Source organism: Rhineura floridana, chromosome 7 (assembly GCF_030035675.1).
Source record: "Rhineura floridana isolate rRhiFlo1 chromosome 7, rRhiFlo1.hap2, whole genome shotgun sequence".
NCBI lineage: Eukaryota > Metazoa > Chordata > Lepidosauria > Squamata > Rhineuridae > Rhineura > Rhineura floridana.
Window position 1 is genome coordinate 60,424,449 of NC_084486.1, and position 26,476 is coordinate 60,450,924.

General features: G+C 40.8%; 1 protein-coding gene across 3 annotated transcripts in view; it reads left to right on the plus strand.

The window, feature by feature from the left end:
- The window catches only part of C7H10orf90 (chromosome 7 C10orf90 homolog), a 188,908-nt gene that overhangs the window by 140,348 nt on the left and 22,084 nt on the right, over window positions 1–26,476 (plus strand). For 2 of the 3 annotated variants that reach the window (XM_061634365.1, XM_061634366.1), the window contains exons 5-6: window positions 5,030–5,223; window positions 13,993–14,194. In XM_061634365.1, the coding sequence (XP_061490349.1) occupies window positions 5,030–5,223; window positions 13,993–14,194 (396 nt within the window). Of the gene's footprint in view, window positions 1–5,029; window positions 5,224–13,992; window positions 14,195–15,011; window positions 15,068–26,476 lie in introns of those variants that run through there. The other variant, XM_061634367.1, reaches the window with a different exon arrangement.

Genomic DNA, 26,476 nt, shown 5'->3' on the forward strand with positions numbered 1-26,476 from the left:
CTATCAGTTTGAATCGATTTAATAAATTGGCTATGCAACTTTTTCCTTGGAATGGGCCTGAAGGTCGGACAGTACTCTTATCTAAATCAATATTACAAACGACATTCAGGTCCCCACCCAAATAATATCCCCAATTGCAAACCAAGCAAGACTCCTCAGCATTTTAGCTAGAAAGCTGTGTTGGCCAGAATTTTGTGAATACACTGAAGCAAGAGTTACAGGATGGTTAGCTAATGAACCAGATATAAAAATAAATCTACCATTTTTATTTCTATGTATTCTATTCAATTTAAAATCAAGTGATTTTGCCAACACAAACCTGACCCCCCTTGAGTGAGAAGTTCCAGGGGCTACATATTGTGTACCAAAATATGAGTGTGGGAGGAGTCAGCCGGAAGCCCCCACTTTGTATGTCTCCTGTAAAAAGACGATGGAGGGTCTCCAAGAACGAATATAATTGGAAACCCTCCCTAGCTTGATCACATCCCCCAGGCCTCTCATGTTAAGAGTCAAAACACAAATATCAATCGTTATGAATGAATAAGCTTAACAATATAAGGAATGTAAATACTTATGTCTCTAGCAGTACAGAAGAAAAGGAGTCCTGCCCTAACAGATATCAATTTGCCAGCCAAATCAATTAAAATATCTAGTCCTCTATGATGCCTTATACTCCTACCATTCCCTCCCCTCCCCTTACTCTTCCCTAACCCAACGTACCCAACAAGGAGGAAATGGGAATTTACCCCAACCTTGCAGAGGGATCTATTAATCCATGTGCGCCTAAAAGGGCCGAACCATAAGAGGGCTAATAAGCATGCCATGCATTTAACACTATAGATTTGCCGGGATACAGCCATAGCTGAGAATTGACTTTGAACAAACATATCTGGCTTCCACCCCTCCCAGATTGAAATTACCCAAACAAAACGTTTGCAACTACAATTTAAACCATTACCTTATAAAGTTTTAACTACAGTCACGAGATTATGATGTTGAGTGTGCCCTTACAATAAAATCTCTGTGTTTATTTCCTCTTCGCTGCTGTGGACAGAGTCTGCTGTGGTGGTAATCCCTCTGAATGAGCTGCTTCTGCTCATAGGCGGTGGTGGAGTTTTGATTCCTGAGGAAATATTTTCCAATCTTCTCCAGCTAATACCATGGAGATTAGATCATCTGATTTTAAATCATCTTCTTCCCATGGAGAGGCGAGATTAAATAGTGCCAGCAGTCGGGCTGCTTCCTTCTTATTAGTTGTTCTGTGTTATGTCCCATCCATCTCAGCAATTAAAGCAAAGGGGAAGCCCCATCTATATCTAACTCCGGCTTCTCTTAATAAGTCTGTAACAGGTTTGAAAGTCTTATGGCGCCTCAGTGTTTCTGCGCTGAGGTCTTGCAAAAATAAAATAGATTGTCCTTCGTATTCCACCAGACCTTTGTCACGCAGGACTTTAATAAGTGCTTCTTCTTTTTTGCAAAGTTATAGAAGGCTACAGTAATAACTCTTGGTGGAGCATTGGTCTTTGGTCTAGGGCCAAGACCTCAATGGGCCCGTTCAATATCAGACGGAGTCAGTTCTATGTCTGGAGCATGGCCTTTCCACCAATTTAGTAAAAATTGAACAATACCCACATGATCTGGCCATTCTTTCAAACCATGGATACAAAGATTTCTTCTGCGTCTGCAGTTCTCTTGATAATCCAAACAGGCCTGTAAATCTCTTTGACTCTTAATTAAATGTCTCATGGCATCTGTATGCTGGATACCAATCTCCAGAGCCTCATTTGCTGTCTTACATGTGTCATCCACCTTTCCTGTTAATATGGTTATCTTCTCTTTTAATGATTTAAAACTATAATCCAATTTCTTTACTAGGTTAGTGTGTAAGGCAGCTATCTGGGGGGCCACCAGGTCTGATAAAGGTTCTGGATTAGAGGACTTCTGTGTTTACTCTCACAGTTTCCATCGCCATATTGAATGTGTCATGAGCTGCAGTTACACCATGAGGAGGGTCAGAAATAGGTTTAAAGACATTTGTAATCCCATAATCTTTGCCTCCCAACGTGCTAAGGAGCGTCACAGTTAAGAGTAGTCCTTTGAGCAGTAAATTTGGAGTCTTGGATGTTTGCAAAAGTATAATAAATGTCTGGAAGAGAACGGCGCTTACTGTTAGTCTTCCGACTTCCCTCTCGCGCGCATATACCCAAGTGAGCCCATAGGTGAGACTGCACTGGAATCCATGTGCATAATATCTGTCCAACACCGTTTACACTATACTGCTGCTCCTCAGTAGGCAACCTGGTTGTGGCAGGTGCATGCCAGGCCCACAAGAACTCAGCCTCTTCCCATCACCTGTCCAATACCTTTCTTTACCTTATCCCCTACTTTCCCACATGAATACTCTCAGTGTAGTTGCATCATCTTCTTTTATGTGTAGTCCCTATGTGTATTATAAGGAATCATGGCAAGGAATCATGAGTGGGTATTACTGCCACTGAGAGCAACAGGAGCTTAAGATAGAAGACAGATCCATGATAGCCTATCAAGGAACGGAGCTGGTCTTCCCAACCACATCACCAATACTTGAGAATGCTCAGGTCTTATTAATGCATTCACTTATCTTTAGTCACCTGCATCTTTGTCTCTAAACTTCGCTTTATTTACAAGATCAAATAATATCTCCAGTGCTGAAGTAAAATGGAAGAAAAGTAGCCCTCAATAAATAGGGTAGCACCAGTTATCCTGTACATATACAAGATCTCAGAAAGGCTGCGGCATTTTGGCTTTGATCTCTGTCCAGCGTGATTGTTAGTTACTTAGCAGAGGGATATGGTTGAGACTCTGTGGGATTCCTTGCTCAAATAAGTAAACCTCCATGGAAGAGTCTCTACTTGTGTAGTTTTGTGCATGCTTAGGCCCTCTTCAAGCTGATGCTGTTCACATGTCAGTTTGGGGTCATGGCTAGTAGATGTATCTAGCACTGGGGCTGGCCAGTGTATTCTAGAGGGGCCCTTCATGCATTTGGGACCCACAAGTACCAATCAACTGAATTAGGCTTATAGCAGTCCCTAGTAGATCCTTTTCCCAATTCAAAAACTCCTCATACAGATAGCAGCTCCAGGTCATACAATGCCTTTCCCATTCACTGCAGCCCTAGGGGCAGATCTGTGTGTACTGTGGGAACAATTCTGTGGGAATACGCACAAGACATTATGCCAGTAGTATGGTAAATGTGCACTATACTCACTGGGTACAGTCATAGTGTCCACTGGAATTTTTGTTTGGAAAAATAACCAAAACAAATGCTTAGTTTTCAATTTACTGCAAACCTCTCTACAGGGAGAATACATTTCAAAAACCTGCCTCAGCAAAAATATGCCCAAGTAAAGTAAACAGTCAATATGAGAGAGGATTTGCAACTTTGTAAAACAGGTGCAGAAAACAACTTTAAATTTTGATTTGGTCATTTCTTTGGAAATAATAGTATCAAGCTTCTACGATGACACAAGGGGAAAAGGGTTTTCTCTTTACTGCAATTGATCATTTGAAACAATCTGAAATAGGCTATCTTCCCAGATGGTTAACACCTGAAATCATATCATTTGGCAGGAAACACAAGCTTATTGTCACTTTTGTAAGAGTCGTGCATCTCAGTGTTCTTCCCAACATAATTGCCATTCTATACTAATCCGGCATTTTTAGTTTGTAAAGTATTGTAACCTTCTATTTGCATTCTGAGCACAAACTCCTCTTTGGGATTATAAATTATGCAAGAAATATTGATTGTAAAGGAGCATTCATTCAAGCTTGATTACAAATAAGGAAAACAATTTTTTAAAACCTACTAGATTGATTACATTTTTAATGATTTGAAGTCATATTTCAGCATTTTGTCTATTAGTTTCTCATCTAATAGTAATAGCACTAAAATAGGACCATTGAATATGCAGATCAATACAGCAGCAATGAAAAAAAACAGCTGTAAGATTGGGGGGGGGAAACTCAGTCTGGCTAGGGAACAATACAATAAGTAATCATATTGTGCCCATCATATTCCATCATCACTGCTGTAAATCTAAATAGGCTCAAAGCCTATGAGCTATTGAGAGATGGGCAGCTAAGTGAGTCGAGCTTTCTGGTTCAAGTTTTCCCACATCCATGAACTCACTAGGTAGCCTTAGACAAACCACTGTTCTTCAGTTGTCCCCCCGCTCGTATCCCCATATCATCTGTCATAAGAGGGTACTAAAAAATAATAATTCTGGGATGATAGTATTCTATTTTACAGAGAGATTATAACGATTTCTGAGATAATCTGTATACTCCTGTAGCACTATATAAATGCTAAAAATTAATTAAATTAATTAGAGCAATGCCTAGTTTTCCCCTCTGGAAAGCAACATATTAAGCAGCAGGTCTCAGGACTGGACAATCATGCAATGGAGTGAGGCAGCAATGAAGTTGGAGACTGAGTGCAATTTCATGCAGATGGGGCAGCACTGAGTAAGTAGGTTGGAAATTTCTCCTTGACAGTAAAAAAGTCACATAGCAAGAAGTGGGATAGAATACAATTTTTCTTCTCAGTGTGCCAGGGTTTGTTTATTTTTTAACTTACAGGATTTTTTTTTTTTAAAAAAAATTGATGAGCTTTCAAACCTGGCATCTGCCACCTTCAGCCACTTCTAGTGTTTCTTCTCAGGATTCAGCCATTTTGTTTCACTGCATGTGTACACCCAGCCTTAGTTTTAGCAGTTATAGTCATAATTTCTAAATTTGCATATGTTTAAATTAGCACATGCCCATTTTATACAAATCTGTATTTTCTCTTCTTTTTTTTGGTGATGCATCTCTTTTTTTGGCAATGTGTAAGCGGCCCCCTAACAAGACCTAACCCTCTCAGCTTGATGCATTCTGTGTAGATAACTTGACCTTTTTGTTTCAGAAACCACCCTCCAGATCCAAAGACCTGCAGAGGAACCCAAATTCAAATTAGCTTCTCCCCCTTAATAAACATATGTCTCTTTCTAAGGTGATTACAGATTCTGTGGCCCGGCTATCAAGTTCAAGGAGCATAAGAAAAGTGAGATGAACAAGACGGTCGACAGGGTAACAACCTCCGCAGCTCATGAGCCAGATGTTACTCATGAGAAACATGAAGCCTTCCAGCAGCCAGAAGTCTGCTCTGAGCCTGAGAACATTCCTGCAAACCCACTGACTCTCAGGGTAAAATATCAAAATGTTTTCTTTACTAACCCTCAGTCCTGTGATGGTTATTTTCCTGGGAATTCATTAGTGGCAGAAAAGTCTCGTTTTCTTTTCTTTCTTTTCTTACTTTATCAGGAGACCAACAAGGTCACTTGAAGCTGCTGTTCATTGTTTAGGAATCATTTGGGTTGCCTCATATGTTGAAAACGGGAGTCAGTTGCACCTTCAAAATTTGCCGCTATCCTGCTGGATTATACACAAACTTCTTTTCCTTACCTTTCCATCAATCCCCCCCTCACACTTTACAAATCCTTACTGATCTAATTTCCAGAGGTGTTGCCATGTTTGCCTGCTCTCTGCTACAGCAAAAACAACCAAGAATCTTGTAGTACCTTAAAGACAAAGGGTCCCCAACTTTTTTGGGCCCAGGGACACATTTGAACATTGATGAAACTGTTGTTCGCTCCACAAAATACCCATTTCACAGGAAAAAAAACTGGCCACACTCAGAATCCCCCCTCCCTCCCAAACAGGCAAAACACATTCCTCCAAACAGACAAAATAGGCCACCATTCCCGCAAGGCAATCCCATCCCAAACTGCAATAAATAAATACATAAATAAATAAATAAAATCTAACAACAAAATTTACTTTTTTTAATTGGGTGGGACGGGGGGCTTTGGCAGGCATCAGAGTGTGTGTCTGAGGGTGCTATGGTATCAGTGGGCACCATACTGGGGATCCCAGGTGAAAAAAATACTATTGCATAAGTTTCCATGGACTACGGTCCACTTCATCAGATGCATGAAGTGTTATTCTGAGTTGATGGTTTGGGGCGGGGGAAAAGAATGATAAACAATGAGATCAGAAGGAAATGAAAAGTAGGAAAATGAAACAGTGATAATTACATTAGTAACAGTGGCCATTCACACACACAAAAATAGTTGTTGATAACACATCGGCATTGGACCCGATGGAGTGTAGCAATTATAGACCAGTCACCAACATGACTTTCTTGACAAAGATGATTAAGAAGCTTGTTGTGGAGGAACTGCAGGTATTCCTGGATGAGACTGATTATCTAGATCCATTACAATCTGGACTCAGACCTGGTTTCAGTCTTGGTTGCCCTGACGGATGACCTTTGTTGTGAGAGAGACAGGAGTGAGACCCTGTTACTTCTGCTCGACCTCTCAGCAGGCTTTGATACCATTGACCAAGGTATCCTCCTGGACTGGCTCAGTGGGATGGGCATTGGAGGCACCGTATTATGGTGGTTCCGCTCTTACCTTCATAGAATAATAGAATCATCAAATTGTAGAGCTGGAAGGGGCCTATAAGGCCGTCAAGTCCAACCCCCTGCTCAGTGTAGGAATCCAAATTAAAGCATACCTGACAGGTGGATGTTCAGCTGCCTCTTGAATGCCCACCACCTCCCTAGGTAATTGTTTCCATTGTCGTACCGCTCTGTTAGGAAGTTTTTCTTGATGTTCAGTTGAAATTTGGCTTCCTGCAACTTGAGCCCATTATTCTGTGTTCTGTACTCTTGGATGATCGAGAAGAGATCCTGATCCTTCAGGGCCATGCCCAAAGTTTAGCACTGAGTGAGCATTCCATGGCCTACTGACATTTGTGCTATGAGGTTCTGCAGGGTACTATTCTCTGCTAAGTGCTATTTAACATCTATATGAAGCCATTGGGAGCAGTCATTAGGAGTTTTGGAGCAGGGTGTCATTAGTATGCTGATGACATGCAGCTCTGTTTCTCCATAACATCTGAATCAGGAGAGGCTGTGAATTCTCTGGATTGGTGTCTGACTGCTGTCATGGACTGGATGAGGACCAGTAAACTGTGCTTGAATCCTGGGAAGACACAGACCCTTTTGGTAGTGGTTCCCATGCCCAGGAGATAGGCAAGTTACCTGTTCTGGATGGGGCTGTGTTCCCTCTGAAGGAGCACTCCTATATTCATCTTTTGTCACTAGAGGCCCAAGTGACCTCTGTGGCTAGGAGTGCCTTTTAGCAGCATTGTCTGGTTCGTCTGCTATGGCCGTTGCGGGACAGGGACAGCCTGACCACTGTAGTCCATGAGTTGGTAACCTTGAGGCTGGATTACTGCAGTCCACTCTATGTGGCACTACCCTTCAGAAGCTTTAGCTGGGGCAATATGTGGCAGCCAGGCTGCTGATGAGAGCCCACGGCTGTCAACATGAAATACCCACTCTAAAACATCTGCATTGGTTGCCATCTACTACCGAGCCAGGCTCATGGTCCTTGTATTAATTTATAAAGCCCTGAACAACTTAGGTCCAGGGCATCTTAGGGACTGCCTGAATCCTTATATCCCACCTCAATCAATGAGATCATGTGTGGGAGTGACATTGGTTGTCCCCCCAAGGTGGCAAGGCCCGTTTAACATCAATACTAAATCAAGCCTTTCATGTTATCAGCCTAGTTCTCTGGAATGCTTTGCCAACAGATTTAGCAGGCACCTTCTGTTTTAACCTTTAAATGCCTGCTAAAAACCTTTCTGTTCTGCCAGGCTTATGCAGGCAATTCAGAAGATACCTTTTTGCAGTAGTTGACCTTTGTTTTTACTGTATTTTGAAAATGTTTTTTACTATATGCTTTTTATTCATTGTAAATTGCTTTGATGTTTTTAAATGAAATAGCAGTATACGAATATATTTAGAAAATAAAAATAAATAAAATTGGTAAGCCAATTAACATATGGTTGTGATAAAAATCCATTGTTCCAGTTCCGTTCACAGGTGATAGAATTAAACCTCTTGTTGGTTTGTAATTCAGCAGTTTCACATTGCAGACTCCCTGTGAAGTTCCTTTGTTCCAGTATGGCCACCTTATAAGTTGCAGAGTGTCCTATGATTTTGAAATGTTTCCCCACTGGTTTTTGAATACTGCTATTTCTGATTCATATGTGTCCATTTATTGTTTTGCGTAGAGACCGGCCAGTTTGTCCTACTTTTTTTTAAAAAATGTGCAAGGTTTATTTATTTATTACATTTATACCCTACCTTTCTTTTCATGATAGAAACCCAAGTTCCATATGTTTCCCAGGTGGTCTCCCATCCAGGCACTGACCAGACCCAACCCTTCTTAGCTTCAGCAGGGAGCTGGCCTTATGTACCTTCAGACCATAGCCTGGGACTATTATCACTCATATAAATAATGTAAGGATGCCTGTATATGAATTCTAGAATATATAATCATCCATGCATATTTTTGAAGATAGGTGCAATCTTCCTATTATTATTATTATTTGACATTGTTGTTTGCGTCTTAAGGACCAGCTTGGTTAGGCCTTAGATAGGAATTCCTTTGCCTATATTCCTGCAGGACTTCTCCTTGACTCTGAAGAACATAAAGGATATGTGCACATGCACACACATCCTTTTTACCATCTCGTGCATTGTTTTTGCGTGTTTGAAAGACAACTCATTCATGTTTTGTTTTTGAAAAAGAACAATGGAATAGTCCTTTATTGAATAGTACTGAACGTTTCAGCATATTGGTGGCACCTCCACCTGCATGACCTCTCAGATTGGTTTCAGGTAGATGTTAAAGAGCATAGGAAACAAAATAGAGGCCTATAGTTCCATGACTCTATCCAAGGATAATTAGCAGAGTCCTCTTTTCTTTTCAGCATAGGTAATTTCAGTTTTAAACCCAGGCTGGAAGCCGGGTTGGAATGGATCTAAATAATCAGTAGCAAACAAAAGTAACTGTAGCTAAACCCCCACTACTCAGTTACTTTTCCCAGAGTAGTTGCTTTGCTGATAGTTGGCACAATGATCAGAGTCCATTCAGATTTCTTGGGACCACTGCCACGAAGAAGTAAGGCAGCACCAAATGGTCAAAAACATTTCAATGTGACAAGGAAACATTTGTGTCTCCCTAAATGTTCACTGAGCTCCCTTCAGATGTCCACTTTTTCCACTCTTGAGATATCTGTTCCTCATAGACCCATGAGCACCATTCCCTCCCAAATATCTTGCTACTTAAATGATCCCAGCCAGGGTTCCTCATAGACCCATGAGCACCATTCCCTCCCAAATATCTTGCTACTTAAATGATCCCAGCCAGGGATCACAGAGCCAGCATGATAATCTCACAACACCATATAGGAAAGAGATTACCTGTTTGGCAACATAAAGAAAACTAGCGATGGACGGTGCTCCCACTCCAGCACCTGCACTGGGATGACTGCATGCCACCTCGCCCCTCCTAGTTTCCCTCCCAATAAACACAGTAACATGGCTGACAGGAGGTCAGGTGTGCGGCAGCGCCCCTCCCTGCTGGCCGCCCCTAAAAGAACCCAATGCACATTGAGGGAAGAAAGCATTCCTGATCTTTAAATCACATCTGGGTAACATGCACTGCCCCATCTTATGTGCCCCCCAATGCTTCCTAAAGCTGCCCAATTCTTCCATCCCATCTGATTTTCTTCCTTCCTGTTCACTTCCTTCTTATTTTTACTGGGTTTAAAAAATATTCCCCTGCCCTTTTCTGGGTAATTGTAGAACCATTGGAAAGGGCAACATTGTAGCTGATCTTTTTTTAGTTTTCGTTTTTTCCTGGTTGCATTGCTTGGGGAAAAGAACCCCCCCCATCTGAAAACAAATTGGTAGGCTTCTGTTGTGTGGGTGTCTGTATACAGCACATTAAAGTCAGAAAGGAATTACTTTCACCTGCTTTCAAGAACAGTAGCAAGAACAAAATCCTCTATATACTTATTTGAGAGTAACCTCAGCAACTGAGTGTGGTTTATTCTAAGTAGATCTGCATATGACTTAGAATTCTAATCTGAGGTAGCTATGGTGAAAATTGAAGCGTGGCGGTTTTTATTTTGGATTAGGTGATCAAGAACACTTCCATCTCTGGTTCCGCCCATCATTGGCTCTGGTTCCACCCACCAATGGCATGTGGCCCCTGTCAGAATTACCTCTAGGATATCTGTCCCTCAACAGTAAAAAGGTTGCCCATCACTATTGCAAATGGTATTGAGAGAGGATGACCACCACATAAACTCTCTCTCTCTCTCTCTCTCTCTCTTTTTGCAAAAATGTATGAAAGGGGGATGTTTTTGGCAGCAGACAAAATTGTTAATGCAAAATGTCCCATACACACTCCCTTAAGTTTGCTTCAGCCTTAGAAAGAGAGTAGAAACTACCAAGCATGTATTGAATAGACAGTAATATCCATTTGCCCTAGCGCTCTTGAATAGGTTCTGGAAAACATCTGGCAGCAAAACCACAACGTCAGCAAGTAGGGAATTACCAAGACTCATTCTTAATGGACACACAAAATTATTACGTATCAGAACATGCTATGCACAAATGATAAAACTGTGTTCTAATTAGCAAGCTACTAAACAAGCTATGCTTGTATATGTACTAATGCAATTCACTAATAAGCAAAAAACCTTGCGGTTTAAGAACGTACCTATAGCCAACAGATATTTCTATCAAACTTTAAAAAGCAGGGAAATCGGACAGCTATAGTGAATGCACCAGGGGAGCAGGAGACCGGACCTCCTGTCTGAGATACTGTACTGCCTTACAAATTTGTCAAAATGCAAACACCATTTGGGTTGGTCTTTCACAGTCCAATCAACTTGCTGTGTAGCTTGGAAGAATTTGGTAACATGTGCCTCTGAGCATATGGTGAGGAATGGGGAGGGGAGGATATTGGATGGGTGGGCACTGGGAAGAGCAGAAGCCCCTTTCCAAAAGGAAAACATTGTGAACAGTATCATTCTTTTTCAGGGTTTCCCCCACCTTTTTATTCTATAGCAGGCACATGCAGTCTCCTACCCAAATTTAAACCAAAGTTGTCACTGGCCACATCTACAGCAGACCTTTATTTCACTTTAGACAGTCATGGCTTCTCCCAAAGAATCCTGGGAAGTGTAGTTAGTGAAGGGTGCTGAGAGTTGCCAGGAGATGCCCTATTCCACTCACACAGCTTCAATCAGAGTGGCTGACTGTTAAACCAGTCTGGCCACTGGGAATAGGGAATAGGAGTCTTCTCTCAGCACCCTTCATAAACTACACTTCCCAGGATTCTTTGGGGGAACCATGACTGTCTAAAATGAAATAAGGGTCTGGTGTGGGTGTAGCCCCGATTAGGCAAGCCCAGCAGCTGTGAGTCCAGCTTTTAGAACACTGACAGTTGGTTCATACTGAGCATGCCCAGCCTTATCATTGAGTTCAATGCTAAATTTCTTAAATTAATTAAAAATCAGCCAGGCATTTTTCTTTAACTTTTAAACTGCAGCCGATGAAGGTCAGAGGGCCAAGGTCAGTAATAGGATTACAGGTACTCTGTGAACATAGCTGTTTTTAATTAATTTCAACAAATTATGAGAACTCTGACAGAAAAAAGTCCAAAAGGGATCTGTTCCCCCCCTTTTTACACTTTGAACTCTCAATTCCCTCTGACTGTTTTGTGTATTGCCATGAAAATTTAGAGGGTTGTTAAGCAAGCGTTTCTGAGTTCAGAAGTATAAGTTTTGTAAGGTTTTGTTTTGAAATGAGCTTATGGGAAGCATCAGAATGGCATAGGGGGTATTTTCAATTTAACATTGTGGAATGTGAAAAATCCATGCTGACTGTAGTATACAGCCACATTTGTGGCTGTATGATACAGCTCACCTTTATTCAGAACATTTGGGAAAGTAATAAAGAATCTTAGCACTGTAAAGTTCATGGAAATGGAAACGGACTGCCTTCAAGTCAATTCCAACTTATGGCGACCCTCTGAATAGGGTTTTCATGGTAAGTGGTATTCAGAGGAGGTTTACCATTGCCTTCCTCTCAGGCTGAGAGGCAGTGACTGGCCCAAGGTCACCCAATGAACTTCATGGCTGTGTAGGGATTCGAACCCTAGTCTCCCAGGTCATAGTCCAACACCTTAACCACTACACCACACTGGCTCTCGTAAAGTTCATAGGAGAGAATAAAAAATATTTTTCTCTTTATTTATTTATTACATTTCTATCCAAGGATATGAATGTAATTTTCCTCCAAGGAACACAAGGTGGTGTAATGGTTCTCCCACTCCCCATTTCATTCTTGTAACAACCCTGTGGAGTAGGTGGATAGTGACTGTCCTAAGGTCATCCAGTGAGCCTGATGGCTGAGTGGATATTTGAACCCTGGTCTCCCAAGTCCTAGTTCAGCATTCTTACTACTTTGTCATACTGGCTCTTTTAATTAGGTCTCTTATTTGTGTTGTCTGTTTCCAAGTGAAGAGGTCAGTGATTCATTGAGCTGTGCTTTATCTACTTGCTGTGCCCTTTAAAACATATTACACTGTCCATGTCAGGAGCCCTACCTATCTGAAGACATTCCATTTAATTATTGAGCCTTAAGTAAGTAACCTTAAGAAATGTTTTAAGGGCTAGAATGGTGGATTGATGCATATATCACATAAAGACTTTAATGGCCCTGCCTATGAACCAAATCTAGAGTGTGGATTAAACTTTAATATAAGGCAACTTTCAACTGCTGTTGATAATATCCTGTTCTCCTTTTATAACACTGGTCATGAACATTTCTAGTTAAAAGCTAGAAATGCCCCAACATGAAAGGGAATTTTCTCTTACCACAGTCTGAGTCCTATGCGGTCAAGGACAGTGGATAAATGACTATAGAAATGTGTTAATGGTTAGGAGTAAACAGCCTAGTCAGCAGAAAAATATTTAATAAACAGTCAAATAAAAGTGTTTCATTGATGAGGCAAAGAGTGTACTGCAGTTTTTTCTTTCTTTTCCAGCATACAGTGATAAATGGATTCTGCTGCTTTGTTAACCACTAAGGCACAACAGATCTTCTTCTTGGATATATAAGGAAGCCATTAATTGTGCCTGCCTGTTTTTCTATTTAGACATTTAGGGCAAAAAGGTAGTTCAAGACCTGGTAACTGCAAAAACAAGAGTTGTGTTTGCAGAAATAGCTACCTTTGCTTAATCTAACAGTTTTTCAAGCATCCCCCCCTTTACTCATGTTGCTTTGAGTAATACAACATATAACCATATAAGAAACATACCAGTGCAATAACTGCATTGGACAGGGTGGGAAAAGGGATGACGAGGGTAAAGACTACAGGCAATCAGTTCCAGTGTTGTCCACAGGCTTGTATAGCATGTAAGCTAGGATAGGGCAAGTAATTTTTTTCCTGATTAGGCGTATAAATCATTGTATACTTTCCATATAACATGGAAGTTATTCATCTGTTGAAGCAAGGTTGGACAACTTGTGGCCCTCCAGATGTTGATGGACTCCAGCTCCTATCATCCCTGACCATTGACCATGCTGGCTGGGGTTGATGGGACTTGGAGGGAGTTAAACAACATCTAAGAGCCACAGGTTCCCCATTCCTGTTCCAAAGTCTATGGTATGTTGTTTGCTTATGAAAGGCAAGTGAGGACAGATCCTTGATTCACTGGTGGATAGGGGGGACTTGTCTTTCCAGTGCTGCAGAAAGATATACTTGCCGATCAAAGGCATGTGATTGCCATGTCCCCTGTTGAGACACGAGGTCCCACACTGCTGAGAGATACTGTATTTCAGACAGACCCATCTGAAAGATTCAATTCAGTTTTCAGGTCCATATTGTGTGAGAACTTACTGATACTTTCCATAGATGTTGAATGCTAACCTAAACACTTGAGAAACAGAACTTTCACTAAGTCACTTCAAAGGAATTATTGGATGATGCCCTTTGTGTCCTTACCGTCAATCAAAAATATATTTTTTTCTTTTAGGAGGCTCTGGAAGTTCACAAGCCTCATTTTATTTCCCGCTCACAAGAACGTCTGAAGAAACTTGAACACATGGTACAACTGAGGAAAGCCCAGCAGGGTGATGCTTCAGGAAAGAAACAAGGAGGTGTTCTTTCTCGCAAACTTTCCACATCTTCCATTACAAGTAAGAAGAAACAATGTACAATTCCTCATCCTCTCAGTGGTAAGTTGACCTGTGACACCTAAACCAAATTATCACAGATTTTGATAGAATCCACAGTGTTCCTTTGTTAATATTTGGTGAAGTTGTTCAGCCTCAAGGTGGTCTTTCATACTTGGTGATTGCTGCACCAATGTAATTTGTGGTGTGGCCAAATGCCATGTTCATGTATCAAACTATAATTCTCCAAAAGACTTTGTCTACGTATCAGTTCCATTCACTTCAGTCTCTCCAGCCATGCTGTACAAAAGGGGCAAATTTTTTTACCTCACAGTATATCTTTAAGGAGAAGTAAACTCTGTCTCTGCGAACAACTGTACCAAAGTCTTCTTGAAACCTAGATCTCAAGCAAATGCTTGCTCTGCTTAGGACCAAACACATATTTATCATGCAGCTACATGTTTTGTTTTTTCTTAAATCAGAGATGGGGAACCTGTGGCCCTCCATATCTTGTTGGACTCCATCTCCCATCAGCCTCAGCCAGTATGGCCAATAATCAGGCATGGTGGATGATGTAGCCCATGGCGGGGCACCGGTTCCCCATCCCTGCCTTGAGTAATTAAAGGCCCAGAGTAGCCCATGCTGATGCACCTTGCCAAGCTCCTTGAAAGTTTGGACTAAAACCTGGAATGAATTGAACTCCCCACTGACACTGGAGCCACCAGCCTCCATTGTACAAAACAAAACCCTTTTGCTAGAAGAGTAGCTTCCTTTACTTCACAGCTCAGCACAAAATAATTGATAGGACTGAGTCCTAAGGGATTCATTCTTTCATTTTTCTCAAAATAGAATTTAAGAGCATTCCTCTGTTTTACCACAGGAAGCAGGACAGCTACCCCCTGGTGACATTTCTGGTTACAAGCTCTCCAAATTCTTTTGCTCCTGGGATCCCTGCTTTCAGATAAAAAAAGAAAGAAAGCAAACATCATACCAAGTGATAGAGCCAATGGAGAAAATGCTTACCTACTGGACTTTTCTCTCTCTGTAAAAACATTTGAATGTTTGATCTTTTAAAGGATAAATATGGTCATGCTTGAGCAATTACAGATTGGTTTAGATTTTAATTTCTTTTATCAAAATACATATATAAAAGAAAAAAATCTCATCCCTGTACTTTAAAATTTTATATTTCCAAAACACAGTGCTTATGTTGTAATATAGTATTTAATATAAATCTTTTTAGCTTTACAGCTTTCATAACACTTTGTATGCATACTTTTGCAACAGTTATTTCTGTTTCACTGTAACAGGATTGTGTTCTTAGTTATCTACAAACTTGATCATATCTTCATCGCTGCCAGCTGCACCTTCACAATAGACTTTACTGTGCACATTATTGCTGTGTTCCATTTTTTTCTTCACCATTCTCAACAGATGGTTCTCAGTCAAGATCAGGAGGATATCCTGAATCATATGGGAAATCCCCTTTTTCAGAGACAGGAGGCTGTTGAGGAAGGGGCTTTTTCTTGGCTTAAGCAGTATAGCCAATGACACAACAAAAAATTGGAGGGCGTGTAGGACTAATGCCCGTTTGAAGTATGCCATGCCTTCCCAGACCCTTCTGGCAGCCTTCCTCATAGCTGTCAGTCTTTCCTCCCAGGCTATTGATCTTCAACTGGGCAGGAAATTTATCTCCTCACAGGACCTTTATCTCCACTTAGCTCTTGGCTAATCATACTATGAGAGACTGGGTTGCTTTTACTAAAGACCTCATCATCAGAATGTTGATATGTTTCAATATGAATGTGCTGATGTTGTAAGGGTGTGTTTGAGTAAACTAAACGATTTTTCCCCAAACTGTAGTTAGACCAGATTTGGTTATAAAGGAGGCCAGCTGTTTTAATTGTTTTGCTTTTGATTATACTGTGATTAAGAAATGAGCTGATTTGGTTTTTTTCCCCTTGAAACTTAGGGAATATTCTGTTTAATATGTATATTATGGTTTTTTCTTGTATTTCTTGTACTTAATTTTATATGCAATGCTTATATTCTGTTGATACTAAAGAGGATGTTTTCTTCAGTTAACTGTATTTTACTGATTGTTTCTTGTAGTTGATGTTTTGACTTGTTGTACACCGCTTACAGTTTGGTTTAAATATAAGCAGTATATTCACTAATAGGCAAAAAACCTTGTGGTTTAAGAATGTACCTATAGTCCGCAGCTATTTCTATCAAACTTTAAAAAGCAGGGAAATTGGGCAGCTAATAGTGAATGCACCAGGGGAGCAGGAGACCGGACCTCCTCTCTGAGATATTGGACTGCCCCACACATTTGTCAAAATGCAAACACCATTTGGGTCGGTCTTTCACAGTCCAATCCACTTGCTGTGTAGCTTGGAAGAATTTGATAACATGTGCCTCTGAGTATATGGTGAGTGGTGACAACACCTGCCATCTCCAAAGATGGAGAGTTACATTTTTGTATGTTTGTTGGTGTTCTTACTTTGCTTCTTTTCTGTGTTAATACTGTTTCTACAGAGAATCTAACCTAGAAAATTTAATTTTATTAATTTCAAAGCCTTTTTATTGCTCAGTGTCATATCAACTGTTTTAATATTGCTTCCTCCCTGCTAAAACAAGATCAGCACAGCACATGTCTTGTTTCCGTTATTTGGGCTGACTGCAGGTGTTGCCACCACTCACCATATGCTCAGATTTGTAGGGCAGTACAATATCTCAGAGAGGTGGACAAGTCTCCTGCTCCCCTGGTACATTCACTGTAGCTGTCCAATTTCCCTGCTTTTTAAAGTTTGATAGAAATACCTGTTGGCTATAGGTACATTGTTAAACTGCAAGGTTTTTTGCCTAATCGTGAATTTCCCTGCTTTTTAGTCCGGGTGGTAAGAAATGGGATCCTGGGCAAGTTTGCTGAGAATGGATTGATCATTTGCATGCGTAAAACAAAAATCCATGCTGACTATAGTATACAGCCACTCTCATGGCTGTATAATACAGGCAGGCCCCGCTTTACGGTGCTTCGCTTTTCGGCGTTCCACTAATGCAGCATTGTGCAAATGCAGAAAGTCCCCACTTTAAGGCGCTTGTTCCGCTTTTACGGCAGTTTTTCTTGTCGCGTGCCATTTTTGTGTCATTTTTGCGCAACACGCACCCTTATTGTCTATGGGTTCCGCTTTTCGGCGGCAGTCCAGAACGGAACCTGCCATATAAGTGGGGCCCGCCTGTAAATGGTCTAATTATCTAATATATATCTTCCTGCCCACAGAAGGATTGATAGTTATGTGTGTTGAAATTATGTGACCTGTCATACAAAGATATTCCTGTTTTGTGGCAGGAATGTTGGTTTGTAAATCTCTGTCCAGTTGTTTTCAGTGTGGTTGCATGTTTTCTTAGCTATCAATATATTATATATTTTTATAAAGACCATTGTTAAGTTTTCTGTTGTAACTGGATTTTCTCAAAATTGGTCAACTTTCTCAGGTGGTCTGTTTGCACTTTTGCCACTAAATTCTTTATTTTCAGATAATGAAACCAAGTACATGTACAAGATGTTCTGGCATATTCTTTTGTATTTCAATATGTCAAAAATTGTTTTCCTGTATGCAAGTCATAAACTCCAGTCCAATTAGCATCTGTGCACGTTGGTGGAATTTTGTTAATACTGTACACTGCAAAAATCTCTTAGTATAGGAGATAATTGCTCCTTGGTTTTTTTTGTAGAAAATTAAATGCTATACCACTCAGGCTCCAGGGTTCATGAGATTTTAGCATTAACCACTGTACTAATCTCCTCAACTGCTTAAAATTTAATTGCATTTTTGCCAGCAAATAAGTCATATAATTAGATTATTCAGTGGAGAAAAGGCTATTATGTTTCATGTGGTTAGATTTCTATTGGTTTTGGGGAGTGTCACCCAGTTATCCCCCTGCCCCACATTCCACTATGGATTCCTATATTTGTCAGTTTTTAATACATATCTATACTATACTTATTTCTAGGTGACAGATGCTAAATAACTGAGATTGTATTTGTATAGTCAGTGGATGTGCCCCCTTCATTTTCTCTCTCTGTGTCTCCCACAATTTTCCCTCTTGCTTATGATATCACACCTTTAAAAAAATCCCTTGATTTGCCCCATTACTGTTTCTCCGTATCCATCCAGCTTAAAATGACAGCATTTACAGAACTTCTCCTGTCTGAATGGAATATGCTCGTAGTCCACCTCCTATCTACATAGACTGTCCAGTTCACAGCGAGAACCACCAGTCGGAGATGAGGGTGCAATCAATTCTTGTTTTATTAAAGTAATGGATACATCAAAAGCTGTGCGCCTCATAGAAACCCCTATGCTAACTCACTACAATCCCTAACTGCACTCTAGACATGCTCTGCAACTTGTGAGGAAAGTTGACTCAGTGCCCACTTCTGGGCATGGTAGCCTCAAATAGGAGAGGTATTGGGGTGTAACCTCTCACTCCGTCACACACATGCCCCCTTCTGCCCTGTCCGCTTCTCCTGACGTGAGCGCAGTGAGGGAGGGCAAGCCTCCGAAGGCTCATCGGAAAGCACAGGTTCCTGATCGGCAGGTGGAAGAGCGGAGAGCGGGGAAGCATTGGGCATTTCTAAGATACTGCTTGGTGAAGGAGGAGTGTCTGCTCTCTCAGGAGCATCCCCCAACAGTCCCATGGGAGTGCTGGGGGGCTGAGTGCTGTCCCATTGAGCGGCAGGACCAGCCATGGGAAATGGTGGGGTGGGCGACTCGCTCTCTTCCCCAAGGTCGGGGTTAGACTCAACAACAGATGGATCGTCCATGCTCCCTAACGGCTGAGGCTTCTGAAACTCATGCCTTCCCCCTCCTTCCTCGGGAAGAAGACTGGGTCCATCACCCCTGGGCTCAACATAGACAGTATTGTCTGTATCATTGGGGGTAACAATTGGGGTAAGTAGCATTTAAATGTTTCTGCTTTGGTGTTAAATGTTACCATGGATAAGAGCTTTTGATGGGCATCCTACAAAAATATTTAATAAAACAAATAATTAAATTGCTAGCTATTGACCAGCTCACATGGAGGGCCTATAGTTTTGTCTTAAAATCTTAGTAAAACATTCCTCACTGTTCTAATAACATCTGTAGGAAGGAATCTGGTGCATTAGGGAGAGATAATGTTGATATAGGATAGAGATAGTATTGATATGTGATCCATCCTATCCTTTCTTTCTATAGATGTTACCATTCATTGGTGATCACTTGTGGCCGAGTAAGATTGTCTTCCAAGATAAGGTCTTTAATGGTGGGTCCGTAAGTGACTGTGAAGGCCAATTCTGGATCCACACAGCCTCCCACAGTGAGGACATAGGTTTCCAGATGGAAGATGGTTGCGATGAGGATTTGTTTGACGTGCCTTCCGCTTAGCTCGTTTGTCCCATTCGCCCTGTATTCGTGCTTCTTCCAAGTCCATAGCCCCTTTGATAATAGCCGACCTCCATTTGGGACATTCATGGGCCAAGACTTCCCAGTTGTCGATGTTCATGTTACATTTTTTTAGATTAAGTGAGAGCCCAAGCTTTCCATATGCTTCTGCGAAGACATTTAGAATAGTTTGAAGATCTTTCTCTGAATGTGCAGAGACTACATTATCATCGGCATACTGAAGTACTACAACAGAGGTTGACATTACCTTACTTTTGCTTTCAGCCTACTGAGATTAAAAAGCTTTCCATCTGTTCGATATGTGATTTCCACACCAGTAGGAAGTTTCCCCTCAACAAGGTGTAGAATCATAGCAATGAAGATAGCAGATAAGGTAGGAGCAATGACGCATCCCTGTTTGACGCCTGATCCGACTCTGAATGGATCGCTCTGAAAGCCATTGTTGTCCAAAATTGTTGCTGTCATGTTGTCATGAAGGAGTCACAAAATAATAACAAATTTATCAGGGCATCCAGTTTTCAGAAGGATGGTCCAGAGAGCAGTTCGATTCACAGTGTCAAAGGCCTTAGTCAGATCAATAAGCGCCATATATAAAGGTCGATTCTGCTCCCAGCATTTTTCTTGAAGCTGTCATGCAGTGAAGATCATGTCCACTGTCCCCCTGGAAGGGCGGAAACCATTTTGAGATTCAGGGAGGACATAATCTGAGATCGGCAGGAGGTGATTTGCGAGGATCCTTGCAAGGATTTTACCTGCAGTAGCAAGAAGAGAGATACCTTGATAGTTCCTGCAACCTGTTCTATCACCCTTCTTAAAAAGGGTGATAATTATGGCATCCCTAAAGTCTTCCGGGATCTCCTCCCTCATCCAGATTTTTTCGATGAGTTTATGACGTTGTTGTGTAAATCAGGCCCACCTTCTTTAAGGGCTTCAGCAGGAATCCCATCAGGTCCACTAGCTTTGTTGTTCTTCATTTGATTGATGGCTTTACTGACTTCATCCAAATTAGGGGATACTGCAAGTTCGTCTCTAGTTTGTTGTTGTGGAATTTGCAAAAAGACCTCATCAGCCACGACAGAGTTACAATTAAGGAGGTCGTGGTAATGCTCTTTCCAGCTCAGTGCAATAGACTCTTTATCCTTAAGAAGTTTGGTACCATCCATTGAACGTAAGGGATTTCTACCATAATTTGTTGGTCCATAGATGGCCTTTGTGGCATTAAAAAAGCCCCGTGCATCATGAGCATCTGCAAAGTGCTGGATTTCTTGAGCTTTCTTTATCCACCAGGTGTTCTTAAGTTCTCTAGTTCTTATTTGGACCTCAGCCTTTGCACAGGTATAGATTTTTTCTTAGCAGCACAATTAATGTCTTTCTGCCATATCTGGAAGGCTTTCCTTTTCTTGTCGATGATATGTTCAATCTCACTATCATTCTCATCAAACCAGTCCTGATGTTTCTTAGTTTGGTATCCAATAGTTTGTTCACATGCTGCAAAATAATGGATGTCTTCAGTTTAATCCAGTGTTACTCGACATTTTCAGGGAGTTCCACTGGTAGATGTTTCTTGAGAGTTGTTTGAAAGCAGGCTCACTTAACAGGATCTTGAAGGGCATGGATGTTCATTTTACGCCTTGGTTTTCTTCCTTGGAGCCTATGTTGAAGAACAATATTAATGGCCATAGTGGATCGAATTAGTCGGTGATCTGTCCAGCAGTCATCAGCACTCATCATGGTGCTAGTGAGGAGTACATCACAACGATCTCTGGCATGGACAATTAAGTAGTCCAGGAGATGCCAGTGTTTTGACCGAGGGTGCTTCCATGATGTTTTAAATTTATTTTTCTGACAAAAGAGTGTGTTTGTAATAACAAGATTATGCTCTGCACATTTAGTCAGAAGTAGAATGTCATTCAGGTTGTTATTGCCAACTCCTTCTTTCCCAATGTTTTCTGGCCATAAATCGAAATCATGCCCAACTCTTGCACTGAAATCACCCAAGAGGATAATTTTATCCTCCTTAGGTATCTCTGATAAGATGGTGTGCAGCTGGTTATAAAAATTTTCCTTGATGTCTTCATCAGCATCTAATGTTGGTGCATAAGCACTTACAATAGTTTCCTGCTGGTTTTTGGCAAGCTTTAACCAGAGAGTTGAGAGTCGTTCATTAATGCCAATAGGAACTTCTGACAAGAGCTTCACAAGATTGTTTTTAATAGCAAAGCCTACTCCATGTATTCGTCGTTCTTGTTCAGGCAGTCCTTTCCAGAAGAAGGTATAACCTCCTTATTCTTCCTTCAGTTGTCCTTCTCCTGCTCTTCGTGTTTCTTGGAGTGCTGCTATGTCAATATTAAAATGTCTCAACTCCCTCACAATGTTGGCAGTCCTGCATTCAGGACGTTCGCTATCTGTATTGTCCAGCAATGTCCGTATATTCCATGTTCCAAAATTCAATTGTCTTTTGCGACCTCTAAGTGGTGACCCCACTGGACGTGGTAATCCGGTCAGGGAGAGAGATGAGGCAGACTATGTTTAGGGCACCTTTTCTAGCCCCACCCCATACGAGATGAGCAGAGTGGATCCTGAATAGGACTGCTCAGTTGTGGATATAGCTGCCAAACTACTCAACTGCCTCAGTCCTTGAGCCAGGACGACTGAGTCTATATCCACCGCTCATGTGCCAGTCCATGATTAGGGGCTTCCGGATTTCACAGTCACCTCAAAATTACTGATATTAATATCAATATTTTATCAAAATATCAATTTTTCAAAAAAATTGATATGGATATTTTTTCAAAATGTTTACTGATATTTTATTTAAAATATCAATCTTATATTGATTTGTTTTTCCAACAAGGAAAAATGGACTCAAAAAAAGCAAAGGCAGTGCAGAAAGGGGGGCAGATGACCTCACTTCTTTTCAACTGCCAAACTTCAGGAAGCGGTGGGGCAGGAGGGAGTGGAAATACTGTGCAGGTCAAAAATATTTGCACATGCCCGGTAACTGAGCAACCAAAGGGAGTAAAAATGTAAAATTAGAGGGAGGGGCCACAAGGAAGCAGCAACACTAATCCTTCCTGAATGGAAAACAATGAATTTGAAGCACAAAGTGTGGACCTTGCAAATCTATTACGAAGGTAAAAGCACTGTATTTGCTATGAAGAAATGCTCCATGTGGATAAACTAGAAGTGTGGGGTACAAGTGTGAAAAACACATAAATCTGGAGATGTGTTGTGCATCAGAGCTGCAATCTGGGGCCCAGTCAGGCATACAGAGAACTGTGTTCTGTATTCTTCTTTGAATGGAAGAATGTATACACATGCAGAGATGGATACAAACTACACTGCAATCCTAATTTTTTAAAATTTACGTCAGTGTAAATGGACCAATCTATATAGGAGTTTGTCACTGAAAAATGTTACTTCTGAAGAATATAGCGCAACTACACTGCTTGGAAATGATTTTTAAAGAACTGCATGGCCTTCTATGCTAATTGTAAAGGGAAGAAAATCTCTCTTTTCTTGTTTGACTTTGTAACTTTGGTAAATCCTTGTTCATCTGTAATTCAGCACTGAAGAGAGAAAGTAGGCACTGAATCTTCATTTTTCTGTTGATGAAACTTGGCAGGAGAACTCCCTAAAGGAAGTAGTTTCAAGGTGCCCCCTGCTACAGTTACAAATCGATGAAAATCTAAAGATGACTTACCTTTCATCTCAAATCAACCATGTCTGACAATTTGATTTAGTAAAGGTGGACAGTGGGAGAGTCACCCTCTTTTATAACTCCAGTTTTGGACCAACCTTCAAAATGCTGATGCCTTAATGGCATGAAAATTATATTTTGATTTTGCCTCTGTGTGTGTGTCTGTGTGTACACACACCAGTACATCATTTTTCTCGACAAGGAATAATGGTTTGGAACCTAACTAACAAGTGAAAGGAGCTCCTCTCAAGGGGAATTCTTCGTCCCCTCCACCCTCCTTCCAGGGTTCCCCACACAGCCTCTCTGAAGAGCCAGAGGACCCTCCCGAGCAGCGTGGGATTATGTATGGAGGCTTATGAAGAAGGCTTCACCTCCCCCATCTTCTGTGGGTGAAGCTGTACATGATACCTCTGCGTGATTTTGGGCAACTCCACCTCTCACCCAGCAGTCGTCTGCACCCATCCCACACTGAGAAAAAAACTTTTACAGAAGTGCCCCTACAAAGTGAGATTGAGAACAACATTAAAGCCCATGTAAAGGGCACTGAACATTATTTGCTTAGCAGCACTTTGAGTGGCAGTTATAGTATTTGAAAGCCTCTTGCCATGGAAGAACAGGTCAAACTTTCTCATATACAAAACCCAAGCATATCTATTTTTAGGCAAGGAAAGAATTGGCCTCAGAGGTATATATGCTTCCACACAAACAAAATATAAAACATCACATAGAAAAGAAACATTAATTTCTCCTTGCGCTATTACTAAAGATAAATTTTATCTTCCAAAATGTGTAATAAAAATGTAATATTGAATACATTTATTAAGGAATAGCAGTTTCCCTCCTGTCATGGTTATTAATGATACATGTCTCTAACTAGAAACCTTTTCCATAATTTATCTGCTTCACCTTATTCTTCATAAAACCATAATATATTCTTTGTGAGATTTTAAGTATTCTCAGAATGACAGAAACTACTGTATCTATTATGTATTAGATAAATTTCTTTAGCATTCTGCTCTTCATAATCACAACTGCAACCCTGCTGGATAGGAAATTATTGCTTCCATTTTGCAACCTGGCTCAACAGCACAGCGGTTGTTTCATCAATCAATCATTCATTCATCTTTTCCATCAATGCATAAACATACTTATCCAGCAAATAAAGAAGCTGTGCAAAGAGACAATGATTCATTAACACACCTCTGGCTGCATATAGAAGTTGTATGAATCAATGCTCCACTTTCTTCTTACATCCAAATCACTACTGTGGAGATAGGAAAGAGTAGTACTTCAAGCCATGGATGTTCATTGCTAATCCTTCAGTCACAAGCTCTTCTCTGCTCTCCAAGTGAAAGCTGCAGTTTTCAGGATTCTACCAAATAAAGGTGGTAACATGAGCCTATTGTTATGCCCCTGTTTCATGTTTAACCAGTACCGATAGGAAACTTCAATTTGATGTCCCTCAGTTTCAAAACTATTTTAATTCTGTTCACTTCAGGTAGGCTTTCTCAAGATCACAGTTTTTAAGATTACTTAAAGTAGAATAAGTTCTACTCTACAGCATCCATCTCTCAATCATTAGCACAAGTTAGAGTTGCCATTCTACAATATGGCTTGAAGGAACCTAAGTCTTCACTCCATTCACGGAAGGAGCCGTTGTTCATGGAAGGAGAGTTCCGTATATGGAATTGTTGTTGTTATGTGCCTTCAAGTCGACCACGACTTATGGTGACCCTATGAATCAGTGACCTCCAAGAGCATTCATTCCATAACCTTAAGCTGTCCTTCTATGAGTGGAAGCATTTTTTTTTACAGAGCAAAAACTTAAGACCCAAGTCAATATCCTGAGTCACTTAACAAAATTTGTGAAATTTTATCAAATTTTGATTACTAGTAGGCTCTCTGAGTAGTAAAAGAGAGCTAAAGGGCAGATTTTTCTAGTCTATACGAGTTTTTATATGTTATTCAATTAGATTAGTACAATTACTTCATACTATAAAGTATAACACGCTTTGAAAAAGTGGGGAGATCCTTAATCTGAAGTAAGGGATAGGGTTAAATGCATTAATAAACATCTAGTCCACATGGAGAGAACCTGTAAGCATCCTTTCCACTGTGCTTTAAAAATATTGGCATCTTTTTTAAATATAGGTAGGTAAAAATGTGAGATAGTCATGGATTGTTTAATGTCTGTGGCTCTAATCCATCATTCAACATTTGCTCTAATGTACCTGCAGAACTAACAAATGCAGTGATTTCATCACATATTAGTGACTGGGACAACTCCATGGGTATAGGAATACGTGTGGAGCTTTTAATATGAAGAGGGACCTCCATGTTTGCAAAGTGTCTTTCAATCAGGCTGAATGAATTTAGCTACTTCTTTCATTGCTCCCTCGTCCTTTTCCATTTTCAGATCTAACTTTTACACAAAGCCATTCTGTGAATGCACTTGGGATTATGAATGATTTTTTTGAAAAATACACACACAAATGTGCCCTGTGTCTTTTTTAATGCAATAAGTCTCCCCTCTGGGTTATGTTGTTCTTTCATATTAGCTGTGGCTGCTCATCTGGGATATGGGAGGCAGTAGCTTCATGATCTCACTTCTACTCTGCCTCCTGAGCTGAAAAGAAGAGTGTAACCCTCAAAGCTCCTCCCCCTCCCCCCTCCCCATGTTTCTGGAAGCAAATATCCTGCTGTAGAAATTCTAGAATTTGGTAGTATTGAATTGTGACACTTTAGATATAAATATTTGAGATCATGAAGCTGAGAAGGCACTTGAACATGGACAGGGCCAATCTCAGGCCACATGAACCATTTAGGAAAAAGAAATAATATGTCCTGTGTTGATGGAGCTTACTCTTAGCTGTTGCTGCTGTGTTGTGTGGATGGTTGAGTGTTTTGTATGAGTGAGTGTGTGATTGTGTGATTGTGTACAGTTTGTGATTTCTTATTTATTTTATTTTATTTTAGTATGTGCCTGGGCAAGAGGATAGTGTATTGGGAGGGAGAACCAAAGGGGGCCCCTGTCAGTGTAGTGACGGGTAATGGGAGGTATGGCGTTGTGAGGAAGACATGCCAGCTGAGGGGAACTCGGCCCAGACAACTGGTGGCTGTACCGTGTTCCGGTCTTCCTCACACCCACAGGACTGCTGGTAGTTCTATCAGTCAACTCTCGGATCTCCAGTTGCT